The sequence below is a fragment of the Aethalodelphis obliquidens genome, unplaced genomic scaffold, assembly GCF_003676395.1.
Source record: "Aethalodelphis obliquidens isolate GAN/ISIS:26980383/991018 unplaced genomic scaffold, ASM367639v1 scaffold5, whole genome shotgun sequence".
NCBI lineage: Eukaryota > Metazoa > Chordata > Mammalia > Artiodactyla > Delphinidae > Aethalodelphis > Aethalodelphis obliquidens.
In genome coordinates, this window is record NW_020837949.1 from 55,495,270 (window position 1) to 55,512,524 (window position 17,255).

At 38.6% G+C, this 17,255-nt stretch overlaps 1 protein-coding gene across 8 annotated transcripts in view; it reads left to right on the forward strand.

The window, feature by feature from the left end:
* The window catches only part of ANKIB1 (ankyrin repeat and IBR domain containing 1), a 158,722-nt gene that overhangs the window by 83,309 nt on the left and 58,158 nt on the right, over nt 1-17,255 (forward strand). For 7 of the 8 annotated variants that reach the window (XM_027102428.1, XM_027102429.1, XM_027102425.1 and 4 more), the window contains one exon: nt 7,041-7,341. In XM_027102428.1, the coding sequence (XP_026958229.1) occupies nt 7,041-7,341 (301 nt within the window). Of the gene's footprint in view, nt 1-5,497; nt 5,516-7,040; nt 7,342-17,255 lie in introns of those variants that run through there. The other variant, XM_027102433.1, reaches the window with a different exon arrangement.

Consider the following 17,255-nt stretch of genomic DNA (forward strand, 5'->3'; position numbering starts at 1 on the left):
TCTGCTGTTGATTCCTTCTAGTGTATTTTAAATTTCATTTATTGTGTTGTTCATCACTGTTCATTTGTTCTTTAGTTCTTCTAGATCCTTGTTAAATATTTCTTGTATTTTCTCCATTCTATTTTCAAGATTTTGGATCATCATTTCTACCATTACTCTGAATTCTTTTTCAGGTAGATTGCCTATTTCCTCTTCATTCATTTTGTTGTGGGTTTTTATCTTGCTCTTTTGTCTGCAACATATTTCTCTGTCTTCTCATTTTTTACTAACTTACTGTGTTTTGTCTCCTTTTGTCAGGCTGCAGGGTTGTAGTTCCTCTTGCTTCTGGTGTCTGCCCCCAGTGGGCGAGGCTGGTCCAGTGGCTTGTGTAGGCTTCCTGGTGGCGGGGACTGTGTTCTGGTGGGCGGAGCTGGATCTTATCCCTCTGTTGGGCAGGGCCACGTCAAGTGGTGTGTTTTGGGGTGTCTGTGGGCTTAATACGACTTTAGACACCTGTCTCTGGTGTTTTCTTTGTTCTTAATTGTTTGGAGATCAGTGGCTCATAATTTCTTTATTAAAGCCTTTAAGATCCTATACTAGAATCAGAAATTACCTTATTGCTCTCCTTTCCTAAGAATAAGCAGCTGTCATCTCTTTAATCTGTGTATCTTTTGTTTTTCAAAATTTATTTACGTAGTACAGAGAAAATGACAAATCATGATTATTTTAAATGATTAGTTGATTTTGGAATTAAATTACTCTTCTTAACACTATGTCATGTAGAATAAGGATAAATAGCATTTACGCATCATCATTAAGTAAAATACCAACTCTGTTTTAACTATTTGTGTTTTAGATAGCTTCAGTTATTTCACCATGTGTAACCTTGCTTAAACTTTCTAACAGATTGATGGCCATTATTTTCTCATGCTGCCTCATGTAATCTGGCATACCTGCCTGCTAGCTTCAGTATAGACCCTGGCTAAGCTTGCCTAGATTCCTGACACATGACATATATGGGTATACAAAGGAATATACCTAGCCAGGACAAAATACTTTAGTTCCCATAAAGTAAATTACCCATTTGCAGTAAGGCCTTATTTTATCCCCATTTCCTTTAACTTTATGGTACCTGCAACAGCAGGCATCACTTTCCCCTCTTCTCAGGCAGAATAATACAGCAAAAGAAGGGTAGTTTACAGTTTAGGAGCTAGTTTGCCTCTGTATCTCTCTGAACCTAGTTTACATTATACCATATCACAGTGCTTCTTTCATGGGAAACTAAATTCATATTCATAAATAGTTACTACTTAATGTAGCAAAAAGACTGTTTAGACTTTGGAGTCAGCATCTTCTAGTTTGGATATACAGTTCATTAGTTGTAGCTTCTTAGGAAAGTCATGTATAAAATGGGGAATTAGAGTGCTTATTCCTTAGATTTTACAGGATAGCTTCTTGTGCTTCCTTGGAAATAAAAGGAGCCTGTCTTTTGGTATAAGTAAAATATAAAATCTTTATTAAAGCATGTCTTTATCAAAGCATATGTTAATACTAAACTTTGAGAATTAAAATAGAGTTTCCAGTTATTGATATCTATTTTTTTGACTCATGTTTCAGGAGTTATTAAATTCTTTTAAATTGTTCAATGCAGTTCTTTTCTCCTAACCTCCCTTGTATGCAAACACTATAAGGGCAGGGAGTTAATCTGTTTTCTTAACAATATGCCTAACTTCTAAAATAGTACCTGGCAAACAACGACTGCTCAAAAATAATGTTGCATGGAAGAAAAGTTTTAAAAGCAACTGAAAGTGTATGTGTATGTTAAGTGACTGGGAGGATAAGAATGTTATGGCAAGAAACTGAGGCCCTAAGAGAGAAGACTGTTATTTTGGGGGGAGCTCAACTGAATATGATATAATGATGAAATATGCAAGAGAAATGGGACTCTGAGAAGTTAGAATATGGTCTAAAGGTCACATTAGACAGGGTGAAAGAGAATTAAGAATTATCACAGAAATGATAGTAGAAGCCCTTTGAGAGAAACCATGATTCTGCTACCACAGTCTATTATTTGGGTTCTGATAAAAGTTTACAGCTTACAAAGTGTATTCATAGAAACCATTGAAAGATAAGTGACTTTAAGAGTAGATGTGCTCTCTGAAAGGAGGGAATGTGTATGGAGAAGTAAATAGATTCAGGAAGTGAATTTGCTTCCAGTAAGGGGATAGGAAAGTGAAGCCATCTTCATGGGTAAAAGATTGTACTGAAAAAAATTAAGAGGTCTGTTAAAAAGATGTGTAGTAGGGCTTCCCTGGTGGCGCAGTGGTTGAGAGCCCGCCTGCCGATGCAGGGGACACGGGTTCGTGCCCCGGTCCGGGAGGATCCCACATGCCGCGGAGTGGCTGGGCCCGTGAGCCATGGCCTCTGAGCCTGCATGTCCGGAGCCTGTGCTCCGCAACGGGAGAGGCCATGGCAGTGAGAGGCCCGCGTGCCGCAAAAAAAAAAAAAGTGTAGTTATGGAAACCGAGGTGATACAGAGGTCAGGATATAAATGGATTATTAGCAGTTTCAGATTAAAAACAAGAATTGAGGACAGTGATAAGAATTTAGCTCTTAGGAAGTTCTTAGTGATGTGAAAGAGTGCAATTTTAGTACAGTGATCAGAATAGGGTCATACTGAAGTGGAGATTAAATGTAGAAGAAATATAGGTAGCAGATATAAACTGACTGTTTGATAATTAACAGTGAAAGAATCTAGAAAAACAGATGGCTTCTGGATGGGTTATTAGGGTCAAATGAAAGGGATTTTTTTTTCCAGGTTAATGTTTTCCTTATTCCATCTTCCTGCCAGTTATCTCCTGTCCTTGTTCCAGAATTAACCTTATATGCAAATAGTAAAATATACTTCATACTTACTGGCATAGTTATAGAAAGGTGCCTATCTAAAACTTACATATCAATTATAAATTTATAGTTCTGTTTGTTCATTCATGTAAATTAAAGAAGATACTACTTTTTAAATTAAACATAATGAAAAAGTAGTAATATGAATCAATAAAATTAGAATATCCGGCTTTACAGTTTTAGTACAAAATATTTATGCAGGTATTGTACTATGTCTAATAAATTTGAGAATCTTTCCTGAATAAATATGTATAAAGAAGCTATTTTAATACTTTAACTTCAGAATAATAACGTTTGTTTGGTTTGATTAATCAGAGTCTGGCAGATTGGGTATAAGAACATTTGCAAAATTATCACACTATCTCTTCCCTCTATTGGGGAGGATCTAGAATTGTTTAATGAGAGAGAGATTGATAGAGAAAGAGAGCTTTCTCCATATCAGCTGACATCCTTCCAACTTGTATTAAATTCCGTGCTGATAATTCCTTGTATTAAATTCCATGGTTTGTTTCTCTCCTGAACAAACTAAAAGAGAAAATAAATGATATATTGGAAATAGTGATAGGAAAGGCTAAATAAATGTGGTTGTACAGAATCTTATAGACTCTGAATTAATTTTAATAATTTATTTCTAAATTAAATTTTTAAGAATATGAAATCTTTTTTATTCTTAATAATGCCGCTTAGAAGAAGTTTTAATCTTGAACACATTTTTAGAGTATTGTCTAGATTTTTGTTATTCATTATAATCCACTATAATTCAACCATTATAAATACAGGGAGATATCACTGAGAATATTATCATCAGTTGTTGACTTAGGGAAAATATTTTTCCTTTTTTTTTCTTTTAAACTATGAAGCAACATTATGGTTATATAAATAAATAAAACTATTCACATTCCTGCCTCCCTTAAACAACTATTAGAATTATTCCTTTTTCCCTTCTAGTTTTAGCTATAAGTGTTCATAGATAGACTTTTCAATGACTTTATAATTTTCTATTGTATAGAAAGACCATGATTTATGTTTCCCATTTTTCCTATAACCAGACATTTAAGTTACTACAGATTTTTCTATTCAAAATAACAGTATATTGAATGTCATTGTTCCTATAGATTTTTATTCTTTAAGTTATTTCCTTTAGGATAAATTCCAGGAGTAGGTTTACTTGGTCAAAGACTATCAACCATATATTAGTTGGTTATATATATTACATATATTAGGTATATATTTATGTTGATTATATATATAATATATATGTTAGCTATTATGTAACTTGTGTAAGATCATATAGCTAAAAAGTGACAGAACTGGGATTAGAGTCTGGCAGTCTGTACTAGATACCATGTTCTTGACCAGTCGGCTACACTGCTGGCTTGCGAGAGCTACAATTCTATCTTAATATATTCCCAATAAAAGTAATATTCATTCAGTTCATCTATCAAAATTATAGCAAGAGTCTGCTCTGTGTCTGACACTGTATTGGGGATTCAAGAAAGAACAGGATATAGACCCTGCCATAGAAGGCTGTAAACCAAGTGGGAGAAGGGAAAAGATATGTAAGAAAGTAACTATGATACAATGTAATGAATTATATAATTAGAATATTATAGGAAGACAAAGAAGGGAATGACCAAATGCCACTGGAGGAGGCCGCCTTGTGTAAAGAGGCTTCTAAGTAGGGCTGGGTTTGTTTAGATGGCTAGGTCAGGTCTTGGGGAACCAAAGAGCAGAGCAAGCAATGAAGAGCCTACAAATGTACTGCAGGGGTCAGAAGGCCATAAAGGCTATGTAGGACTGTAGAGAAAATATGCACAGTTAGGGTTTTCTGAGCAAATTTTATCAGAACTTGGGACCTGGGCTTAAAAGACAAGCCTTGGAAGTTAAACTTTGACTGAGTAGAGATTGAGAACTCCAGAGAGGTTTACCTCTCAGGAGATACATGTTTACATTTGAATAAGGTGTGGATGAGACCTAAGACCATTGAGATGTTCCCTAAGTTGTAAGACTCAGAGATGCTAGTCTTATCTTCTGCCCAGAAACATATTTTACATTCCAAACCATAAGAACCCAGGATCTTCCCTAGGACAATTTGTTCACACTCAAGGATAGGTTCCCCCACTCTGACACCCCCCCACCCGCTTCTCTCCCCACCTCCCCCCATCTCCAGAGGGGAGGAGGTCTGCTATACAAGCCTTCCAGAGTCTTATTTTTGCAGCTAATTGCTTTATTAACTTCCTATTGTTGCTGTAACAAATTACCACAAACTTGGTGACTTAACGCAAATTTACTATCTTAAAGCTCTGGAGATCAGAAGTCTCAAATGGTTTCACTGGATTAAACTCAAGGTTTTGGCAGAGCTGTATTCCTTCTGCAGGCTCCTGGGTAGAATCCCTTACCTTACCTTTTACAGTTTCCAAAAGCTGCCTGCACTTCTTGGCTTGTGACCCCTTCTACCATTTTTAAAGACAGAAGCATAGCATCTTCGAATATCTCTCTGATTCTCACCCTCCTGTTTTTCTCTTCTAAGGACTCAAGATTACATTGGGCCCACCTGGATAATCTAGGATAATTTCCCAATGTCAAGAACCTTAACTTAATCTTATCTGCGAAGTCCCTTTTACCGTGTAAGGTAACATATTCACAGGTTCCAGGAATTAGGACATAAACCTCTTTGGGGTGGGGACATTAGTCTGCCTGTCACATTCGCCCACAGTGCAGACCCCAGTACATGTATTGTACTGTGATGTCTGATCGGGCTTGGATTGCATTACCCCAGTGGTAAGAGTTGGGTTATGAGGGACTGGCATGGTTATTATAAGTAATAATATTTCATTTGTTTCTGCTTCAGAGACTTCATGTCTTACTTTCAGGCTAGTTTTGAAGGGCTATATTGCCGAGCTGTGTAGAATCTTGAATTATAAAAACAGGAAATATGCAGAGTTGTTCTGAAAGTTGTCTGGGACCTTCTACTACTTTAGGACAACTTACTCAGCCTTTTTCTGATAAGAGCGTTCCACCTTGGCTAACTCATTCAAATTGAAAAGCCCATCCTAGTTCCTTTTTGGTCAGGGTTTTTGTTTTTTCTTGTTCTAAGCTGAAACTAACCTAAAAACAATTCAGATGAATCTAGGATTTAAGAGTTTGACTCTGCTTCCTTCCCATTGCTCTTCTGCACTTGGACATAGGAACGCAAATGATACCAGCCCTCCACAGTAAATGTGATTCATCTTCAGATATGGGACTGTATGCCCATTTCATAGTGTATTTGTGTTTTTTAGTACAGGCTGACTGTATTTTAGTAGGTTTTATCCAACTCATTTTCCAGTATCCTATTATGGCCACTGAACTGGCTCAAATATTAATCCATTGACCCTAGCTCAAGGATGTAGTGGATGGTAGGCATGGATGCTAGGCACAACTCTCAGATCTGGGTTTGGCAGTAGCTAAGGCAGCTCACCTAGACCTACCATTGGTAAGGGCTGCCACCTTGGAATTAGATCTTTTTCTCCCAGAACTAACCATAGCTTACTCCCCTCAAAAAGTATTACACCGTGTAATATGTGCCTTATTCTTTCAAAGCCTAGCCAAAGACTTAGGTAGAGAAATTTTTCCTAGATTTAACATTTAACATTCCCACTAGCTCCCAGACTTATGCATTGCTTGCTTCGCTTATATTGTCACCATCCTTATTAAGTAAATATGTACTCAAGAAAAAAAATAGAGCAGAGCAATAAACAAAAAAAATTGGTGTGTTATGTTTAATACTGTACCTAAGGCATTTATGTTAATTGACATATTAGTCTGTAAGTGGCTCTTTCGGTTCCTTTCCTTCTTCCTCCCCTTCCTTTTATCTTCCTTGTTTCTTCACTTCTCTTTCATTTTCCTTTTCCTTACCTTTCTTTTTTCTTCCTATGCCTTTTTCTCTTTAATTAGCAAATACTGTAAAGATATGCAACTTTGGTTTTTTGGTATTATTATTCTAGAATGGAGTTTTTTATAACTAAGGATTAGTCATTCAATGTATTTTGAAACAGTGCTTCAATAGAAATTGGATTAGCAGCTTAAAAGTAGAGGTTACCTTTTAAATGTATCTTCTGTGTACTATTTCAAGGTAGGAAAAAACTGATTTTCATCCTTTTCCTTTACCATTTTAGGACCTTTCTTTTTGGTAGAGATGGAAATCCAAATAAACGGAATGTGCACAATGAAACATCTATGCATTTGTTATGTATGGGCCCTCAAATTATGATATCGGAAGGAGCCCTTCATCCTCGCTTAGCACGCCCCGCGGAAGATGATTTTAGAAGAGCAGACTGTCTGCAGATGATTTTAAGATGGAAAGGAGCAAAACTTGACCAAGGCGAATATGAGAGAGCAGCTGTTGATGCAGTTGATAACAAAAAGAACACACCCCTGCACTATGCTGCTGCCTCAGGGATGAAAACCTGTGTAGAGGTAAAACTTGGGTGGTGTTTTTTTTTTTAATATTCTGCATGGTAAAATCTGTGTCTTGGTAATGTGTAATAATCAGTTTTGTTTTACTTATCTTAACAGTTAATTTAGCTAGTCATTTCTGTCCCTTTTGTGGTTCTAAAAGAATCAGGAGCCCTTGTTTTAGGGAAAACAAACCCATAAACATTCATCCTTGGAAATAAAATGGAATTAGGAGCAATTGAAAATTTGCTAACATTCCTGAAGATAACAGTCATCATACAAACTCTATCATATTGAGAGTAATAGTTTTAGTAGAGATATGTTTTACATTTTTTGCTTATTTTTAGAAGCCAACTTATAAAATTTATACATTTGGCAAATCTTGACAAGTGGGACCTTTAGCTATATATAGAATTGATCAGTTCCCTAAGCAATTGATAAATATTAATGAATACATTTATTGGGGTCTTTTAAAAACATATATATATTAAAATGTGCTGGTTTTTTCTGTGTAGTCTGCATTAAAGTGCCTGAATACTATATTGTAATTGAGTTTTTCCATATATGTTTTTCATATATATATAAATATCTAACAACAGGCTTAGATAAAATCAACCATATAGTGTAGGATCTTAACTAAGCTAAGAAATCATTACTCTTTGTACTGTCATCACGACTCTACATACAGAAGAACAGGTTTCTCTCAGCTATGTAGAGGTCAGTCCATACATAATTCTTAGAAGTTCTTTTGTATAGATGTACTTAAGTTTCAGTGGGGAGAATTATAGATTGAATCACAGAGTATCCAGTTACCAAAAATGTAGGACTTTATTGGAAAATCAGTGATCCAGATTAAATATATATTAATCAGATTAAAATACATATCTGAAAATTTAGTATTTCCTTAATATTATTCATCTATATAAACTTTATATTTCTAAATTGATAAATATACCAAAAAACATGAAGGTCCTTCATTTTCTTACTTGTGTTAAAAGGTTATGGCCATTTAGGGACTTCCCTGGTGGCACAGTGGTTAAGAATCCTCCTGCCAATGCAGGGGACACAGGTTCAGTCTCTGCTCCAGGAAGATCCCACATACTGCGGAGTAACTAAGCCCATGTGCCACAACTACTGAGCCTGCACTCTAGAGACCGCAAACCACAACTACTGAGCCCACACACCAAAACTACTGAAACCCGCACACCCTAGAGCCTGCGTGCTGCAACTACTGAAGCCCGCGAGCTCTAGGGCCCGCGTGCAACAACTGCTGAGCCCATGTGCTGCAACTACTGAAGCCCGTGCGACTAGAGCCTGTGCTCCTCAACAAGAGAAGCCACTGCAGTGAGAAGCCCACACACTGCAACAAAGAGTAGCCCCCACTCGCTACAACCTAGAGAAAGCCGGCGTGCAGCGAAGAAGATCCACTGCAGCCAAAAATAAATCTAAAAAAAAAAAAAAAAGGTTATGGCCATTTATATGATTTCTTTAGTGTATCTGAAGTGTCAGTTATTTTCACTTCTAGAACCTTTCTGATCTTATCTTGTGTGTATTGCTGTTGTTTGTGATACTTATTAATCTTTTAGAATCTTTGTCATTTCATCTCTTGGGTTTGTGTCGCCTTTGCCCACTAGTTAATTAGTGACAGTCATTAACTTGAAACTAATTTTAAGCTTTGCTTTCTAACTTTGATTCACGGTGTGGTGGAAGGATGTTCTAGGATTTTGCGGGAGGGAGGCTATGGGCAGAATTCCTGAAGGCTTTTTACACAAGTCTTTTTGTATATTGTTCTATGCCCACCTCTTATGAAAGAATCACTGCCTATAGTGACTCATCATTGTTGACGGGACTGCATCATATTTCTCAAGTGAATTAGAGTAGAAAATATCTTATTCTTGATAGTAATAGTAATGCTCTTAAACTGCTGCTTTAATATCTTGCTTCCAAAAATTCTCTATAAGCATTGCTTTAGTAGTTGTTCATTTTGAAGTATGTTTGCAATGACATGTTATTAAATTATTTTTAAAAACCGAATGTGGTGTTTTTACCAACATTGTTTTTTGCTCAGTGAAGGAAATTAGTACCAGGTTTATTCTGAACTGACAGGCCTGATGATTTGCTTGGTGTGAATGTATGTGTAAGTTTTAACTGTTTGATCTGTCAGCAAATCACTTTATACAAACCACACCATTTAATGACTGTTTTCATTTTTTTGTGTTCAGAAGAGCTCTTTGACTTAATGTAAAACCCCTCAAACAGAGCCCTATAAATACCTTCATTGCATTTATTCTAGTTGTCATCAACAGATTTTAGCACATCATTTTACCCATATAAAGCTATCTTAAATCTCTTATATATACTTGACTGTATACCCAGCCTTAGGTCTTAAATGACTTTTGATAATGTTTACTGTTAATTAAACCAGAAGAGTTTCACAGGGAAGTGTACATTAATTTCCAGAGGCCTTATGTTTTCTAGTTCTAGTGAGTAAAACAAATACATTGAAATACATAACCTACTATATAACTGTACTTCTTAGAGAATTAGTCCTCAAGTGTCTTAGTGTTTGTATAAGGTCTTCTAACATTCACTGTGCTCATTGGTACCAAGCATGATATAAAGGGTTTGGGTTGAGTAAAAGACTGTTATCAGATACTTACTAATTTTTTTCATTAAGCTAAGCTATCATAGTATGTTATATAGGGCACTGGTTTCTAGTCTTGGTCCTCACAGAGACTGTCTGTAAGACCTTGAGCGAATCACTCAACTTCTTTGAGATTATCAGTGTCAACCATCCAATAGGAAACTATCACAGTTATCTTAAAAGACCCCTTTTAGTGCTAATTTTCTCTTAATCTGTGATTGCAGTAAAATATATCCCATTTTCAGTGTCTAGCCTTTGAGGTTAAATTGATTATTTTACTCCATGGTTAAGGCCAAGCTATTTTTTTTAACTCTTGAGGACATATCTATGGAAATACGTCTTTTCTAGTTGTTGATGTTTTTCTCTCTGTGTGTTTATTTAAGGATAGAGCTGATAAAGTCAACAGCAGACAATTTCATATGTGCATTTAAACACATACTTTCCTATGGCTCATTATTTTGAACCATATAAATGAAATGTTTAAAAACTTCCCCTTCTCTCTGTAATAATTGTGTTCCATAGTCAGCTAAAGGGACGCACACATACACACACAGAACATAACATAAAAGTATCTTTTTTTAAAATTTATTTATTTTATTTATTTTTGGCTGCATTGGGTCTTTGTTGCTGTGGGCAGGCTTTCTTTAGTTGCGGTGAGTGGGGGACACCCCCCATCGCTGCACGCTGTGGGGGGGGGCCTGGGACCCTTGCTGCGGTGGCCTCTCCCCCTGCAGAGCATGGGCTCCAGGCGCACAGGCTTCAGTAGTTGTGGCTCGCCAGCTCTAGAGCACAGGCTCAGCAGCCGCAGTGCACGGGCCTAGCCGCTGCCTGGCATATGGGATCTTCCCGGACCAGGGATTTCTGAGGTCCAGCTCTGTGCAGGTGAAAGGTCCCGCGGGAGTCCTGTTTTCTGCTTCCTAGTCTGGGAGAAGAGAGTGTCTGGATCTCTTCAGGGAAATGCAGGAGGTTCAGCAGCCACAGGAGGACAGGGTAGAGGGAAGACTGAATCTAAACGCCTCCCTCCTTTTTCTCTTGTGCTGCTGGCTGCTGCCTCATGCTTTTTCCTCTCTTTCTATCTCTCAGAAGTTGTGCTGAGAGAAAAAAACATAGGCCAGAAAAGGGATGCACCCTGGACTGGTGTTTGTGGTGTGTGTGTGTGTGTGTGTGTGTGTCCCCCAGAGGCTGGAACCACAGTTCCTCTGATGAACCCTGGAGGCGGCCCAGTTCCTGATTGGTGGTTACCATGGAGACCCACCTAAGCCTCTTTCACCTGAGCTGTATTATCTGAAGAGGGCGGCTCTCTGACCTGACAGTCACCTGAGAAGATCAGGGGGTGAGAGAGAGCCTGTGTCCAGATGGCATTCTCTGCCCTGTCCTCCCCCAGCGGGCACTTGGGGTGGCACAAACTGGGGGAGCCAGACCATGCTCGCTGCACCCTCTGTAGAGCCCTAGGTGGACCTGCTCAGGGCAGATGTTTCCAGCTACTTGGTGAATGGTTCCTGGCCAGAACCCACTCTTTCCACCCCCTCCCTCCACCAGGAGAGGGGTGATTCAGGAGCAGAGGGCAGGGGCCTTCACCTTTAATCACCACACCCTCACCTGTCCTCTTTGCTAATCGAAATTCTCTCCTTCCCTCAAGTCAAGCTCAAGTGCAGAAAGTTCTTCTGATGTTCTGGAGGAGGGGCGAGGCTAAGGAAATAATCCAGGGAGAGGAGGAAAGATGGACTGTGATTATTGAGTTTGAGGTATTTGAGCTAACATGAGGGGCTGGCAGGAGCCCTCCTGTTGCTCTTCTCCCAAATCCCACATTCACATATGGGCCTCCTGCCTGTCTCTGTGCTCTGGGCACTGTCACTTGCAGACTATGCTGGCTTCGGGCCCATGTGGGCCAGACTGCCCCTAACAGACATCAGAAACCGATGCATGCTGCCCTGTGGGGGGCCTCAGGGGTGCTCAAGTGGGCACTAAGCTGCATTGTAATACACCTCAAGTGATGCTGCACCAGGTACCAGGTGGTAGGGTGACTTCTGGATACACCTTGTCCTGATTGTATTGAAAATAAAGCAGAAGGCATCGCCAAGAAGAAATTAAACCATGCCTGATGAGCTGCCTCACACTGCTTACCCGCCTGCCTGCGTGTTTTGACTGTGTTCCTGGGTGCAATGCCACTTTGCGCTTCCTCTGTGGCTGGTTCCATTAGGCATACCTGCCGTCCCTCCTCATCCAGCTGCTCAAGCAGGGGTCTTGAGTCAGGAGCTGGACCATATACCTCTCTTGACCAGTTCACAGCCCAACAGTCCCAAAGATTGAGAAGGTCTCTTGGGGACGGGAGACTCCCATGTTTTGAGGAGCTGAAGTTGACCTCCTCGCACTCACAGTTCCCTGGTGACCTCCACCCCAGGACCAGCTAAGGCCAGAGCAGCCTGGGGCAGGTAGCCAGGAGTCCCCACCTCTGAGCATCCCACCTCTATCCTGACGCAAGGGCAGAAATTCCAAGGCATTTCCATGCTGGGGAGAAGGGAAGAGTGGGATGAGAAGGCTTTGCTCTCCCTTTGGGAAAGTTGCTAAAAAGTGACGAGAAGAGGTCAGTGACTAAGTCACAAATTCGTTCATGCAACACGTATATCTAGAGCACTGTTGTGTGCAGGCATACCAGTTGCTGGCTGAGGGTGTGTGATCCCATTCCCCTCCCCCTCGCTCCACACTTCCCAGCCAAGCCCCCGTGAGGCTGGGTCAGATGAGTAGAAGGTGGAATTCTTGTAGGAGAGTGGGGAGCAGAGACAATATTAGGGTTCAGAGCTAAATGCCTTTATCTTCCTGCTGTATAATCTTGGGCCACCACAGACCATTCTATTTGAATGAAAAAATTCATCCCGTGGATTAGTCTTAAAACCTCACCCTCAAACACACGTGCACGCATGCACACACAGAACGCACACACACACACAATTAATGTAAAAGAGATCATGCCGGTTCTGAGCCATCAAAGGCAGATCCCTCTGCAGCAGTGTGCTAAGGACTCCTGACCTGTGACTTTGGAGAACATGCACATAGATGACCAGGTTCTTAGCATCCTCCCTCTCGACATAGCTGGCCCCTTCCCTGTACTTTTCAGTGATGCCTTCAACCAGGAGAGGGGGATCATCTCCTCTCTCCTCCCTCCCCCACCTGCTGCCTTGACACCACAAAGAGGTCTCGATGTTTGTGTTGACTGCCCATTTCTTTTCATCTGTTAACCGGTGGAGGCTTTGTGATTATCCACACTGAGTGTGAGTTTGTACTGGGGAGAGAAGGTGGTTGTGTTTTTTTTCTCTCATTCCACATCAGTGGAGGTTGTCAAAGCATAGGTAAATATTCAGCAACCATTCAAATGGAGAAACACCAATGGGGCCCGTGACATTGCCTCACAAATGGTGTTTGATTAATAAATTGGAGATGTGGAATTGCGAAGCCATTGGTGCAGGGCTGGATTAAAAACATCTTAATCATAGAGTTCTTTTGGGAACTTGCAGATGTGACAGTATCAGTGGCTAAATATTTTATATGTATATACATATATATACATTTATATATATATGTATATACATATACATATATATATATATATGGAATATCTAGCCCTGAAGTTTCTTATGTTATATTGCTGCCTAGTTGACAGTGGACGTTCCAACAGTCTCTCAAATTCATTGTTTCCAAAACTGTACTCAGTCTTCTCTACCAGTTCCTCCTCTTGACTGCCTTATTCCTATTAATGATGCTACCGTTATCCCCATATCTAGTCTTGATACCTGGATTTACCTTGGGACTGTTTTTGTTTTGTTTTGTTTTGTTTTTGCGGCAAACTTATGCCACTCATTTGCAGAACAGAACTCTTCCTTGCCGCTTTTGGCCAGCCCCTTCTTTTTATCTCTGTTGGCCACCTTCTAACAACAGGTGCTTATATCAGATCCTTACTTTGTATTTTTCAGAACTTCCTTGAGTAGGAAAATCTGGAGTTTCACAAATATTTATCATTCAAAATTATTTATGAGATAAAAGTAACACAAAGAGGAGTGGGCTGCAATTGTTTGAAAATTAGAAATGCTTATATGTTGAACATTTATTAAGGCAAACTATAATTAAAGCCCCTTTAATTTTAATTTTTTCATATTTCAAAGAATTATTTCAAGGGTAAGCAAACTTTTTTCTATGAAAGCCCATATATTTTAGGCAACTGCTCAACTATGCTACAGTATCCTGAAAGCAGCCATAGACAGTGTATAAGTGAGCATGGCAGTGTTCCATTAAAACTTTGTTTATGGACATTCCCACTTGAATTTCTTATAATTTTCACATATCACTAAATAATCTTTTGATTCCTTTCAACCATTTTTAAATGTAAAAATAGTTTTTAGTTTGTGGGCTATACAGGAACAGGCAGCAGGCTAGATTTGGCTCACAGGCCTTAGTTTGCAGTGGACCCCTGCATTATGCAAAGATTGGGAGAGGAAACCAAAGATGACTCCACACTATAGAAGCTTATTTTAAATATGTAAAATAACGTTATCAATATGTAGCAAGTCCTGTATGCTTTAAGTATACAAAGAACTTAAAAAATACTATGTAATGGATGCCCAGCGCACAAAAATAGAACTCCATTAAAATATAAATTTTACAAGAATTTAATACTATAAAAAATACACTTTTGTCTTGGTTGCTGAGTTTTTGTTTTTCCACTTTGGAATAGAGATGGACTTTGGAGAGGAATGATATGTTAGGTCTATTAGCAAGGCCCAATTAAAAGTTTAGTGATTTTTCTTCCCCTTTGCGGACTTCCCTAGATCAAGCCTAGTCATTAGGCCTCATTTTATTTATATTGGTGCTTCACCCATCACAGTGATTCAAGAACTGGTTGATGTGACAGAGGTGGTGGTTGTGTTTGATAGTGCTTCAGCTCTTTGTGAAAAGCATTTTTTAAAATGAGTGTTATCTTTAGATATTTCCTATGCATCCTTGTTCCACTTGCTTATTCAAAGTTTTAAGTGTAGCTGCTCATTGTTAGATCAAATAAAGGTCACCAGAAAACCAAAGGTCATAAATCACACTTCCATTTACAGCTATAGGGACTATTTGACACTTTGGCAGCTATCAGAGTATCTCACACTTCATTGAAAAGCCAAAAAAATCATTCACAAATCATACTGAAGAGTTTTACTTAATTATATTGTGTTTTTAGCACCTGGGGTTTTAAAACTGTAAAAAGAATACAGAAATTGTAGTCTCAGCTCAGCAACTGAGTAACTTTGCCTGTTTCTGGGCCTCAGTTTTCTAATTTTTAATCAAGAAAGTTATGATTTTATTATTGCATCCAAAACATTATGATGCTAAGAGCTATTAATTATTTAGGCATTAACTGTTATAGGCATTGAAGGGAAGGAGACATCATTTAAATTTTACTTAGCCCAGAAGATTTCATGGGTAGTAGTAATATTTGAGTGGATGAGATTTCAGTTTAAGTATTTGGAGGAGGCTACTCAAAATGTGGCCCTCAGCACATTTTGTAGCATCAGTAACGCCTGGGAGCTTGTTATAAATACAAATTCTTGTGCCCCACAGACCTCCAGATTCCAAATCAGAATCTCTGGGGGTAGACTCCAGGAATGCTTTAAGCAAGTTTTACTGGTTATTCGTTTGCATGTTATAGTTTGAGAAGCACTGTTCTAGGTCTCAAACAAATGCAGATTGAAGTATTTTGCAGAGGTTTGATAAGACAGATGACTTAAAATGAAGATAGAAGCCATACTAAGTAGAAATACTAATGCCAAGAATTTTGGATTTATTTATAGAAAATTGAGCCATTTAAATTTTTTGACTGGTGGAGTGCTATTATGAAAGCAAATATAGTAAGATTAGCCTAATGGTTGTAATGTAGAATAGAGTTGAAAGGGGGGACTTCTAAAGGAGTGGTTCTTAAAGCCTTGCTACCCAGACAGTGGTCCTCAGACTGGCATTGGCATGAATTTGGGTACTTGTTGGGAATGCAGAATCTCAGGCCTCATCTCAGATCAGCTGAGTCTGAATTTGTAGTTTAACAAGAACCCCAAGGTGATTCATTCATACTCACATTAAAGTTTGAGAATCCTTGGCTTAGAGCAGTAGTCTGTGGGACATAGAATGGAATCACCTGTAAAGAGTTCATATATTTAATCCCCACTCTAGATCACCCTAATATGACTATCAGATTACCTAGATGATTCATAAACAATTTGGAAACCTTTGTGCTGAAACATTGGTTGTAACCATGTCTGCACAAAAAATCCCATAGTGTAGACCATATCTCAAATTGATAAAATTGGAATTTCTGAGAGTGGACCCCCAGACACTAGTATATTAAACTTCTCCAGATGATTCTAGTGTTCAGCCAAGGTTGAAAACCAGTGTACTAGAGGGAGTGACAGGAGTTAGAATCTTACTGCATTAATTCTGCTGTGAACTGATAAAGGGCCTGCATTTGTATGGTGGTATTAGAAACGGAAAGAATGAGGCAGATGCATTTAGGTGACTTGGTCAGTTGATACAAGAAAGTAAGGGAGAGAAAAGTTTAAAATGATGGAGACTTTAAAATGTTAATATTAACAATGTTGAGCTATCTTTGGATAATATAATTTTCTCTCTTTGATTTTTTTGCATTTTCTGTAACAATCTGCTATCATATCTATAATTAGAGTAAAATAAATTAACTTTATTTTTAAGTAAACTGAGGATGGTTTTGAACCTAGTTCACTGTGAACCCTGCTAACAATTGACAGATATTTTAAAAATGAGATGAGGTGTTGTATGTCAACTACACTTCAGTAGTAAAAAGAAAAAAAAAATTAAGTGAGATGAGGTGAAGGAATTGGTTAGAAGGAAGGGAGAATATCTTGTGTTTTCATTTAGAAGGAGATTGAGGTCTTAGATTATCCACGTGAAATGGTATTCAGGCTATTGAAGATTAGAACTAACTGGGAGTAATGAATATAATATTGATTTAGAATTAAATGTTATCTGCAAGATAAGGTATAGATGAGAAATCCAAGGAAAAGACTTTATAGGTAAAATTACAGAATTAAAGTCACAGCATCAACTTGGAGAATGCCCCTGTTTAAAGGGAGTGGGAACAGTACGTGGCCTACAACAAAAACCAAAAAAGCAGAGAAGAGAACCAAAATAATACATTGTCGAGGATGCCAAGAGAAGAATTTCAAGGAGAGGAGGTAGTCAGTCATTTGATGTGCTTCAGAAAGGGCAAGGAATTACAAGAGTGATAAGG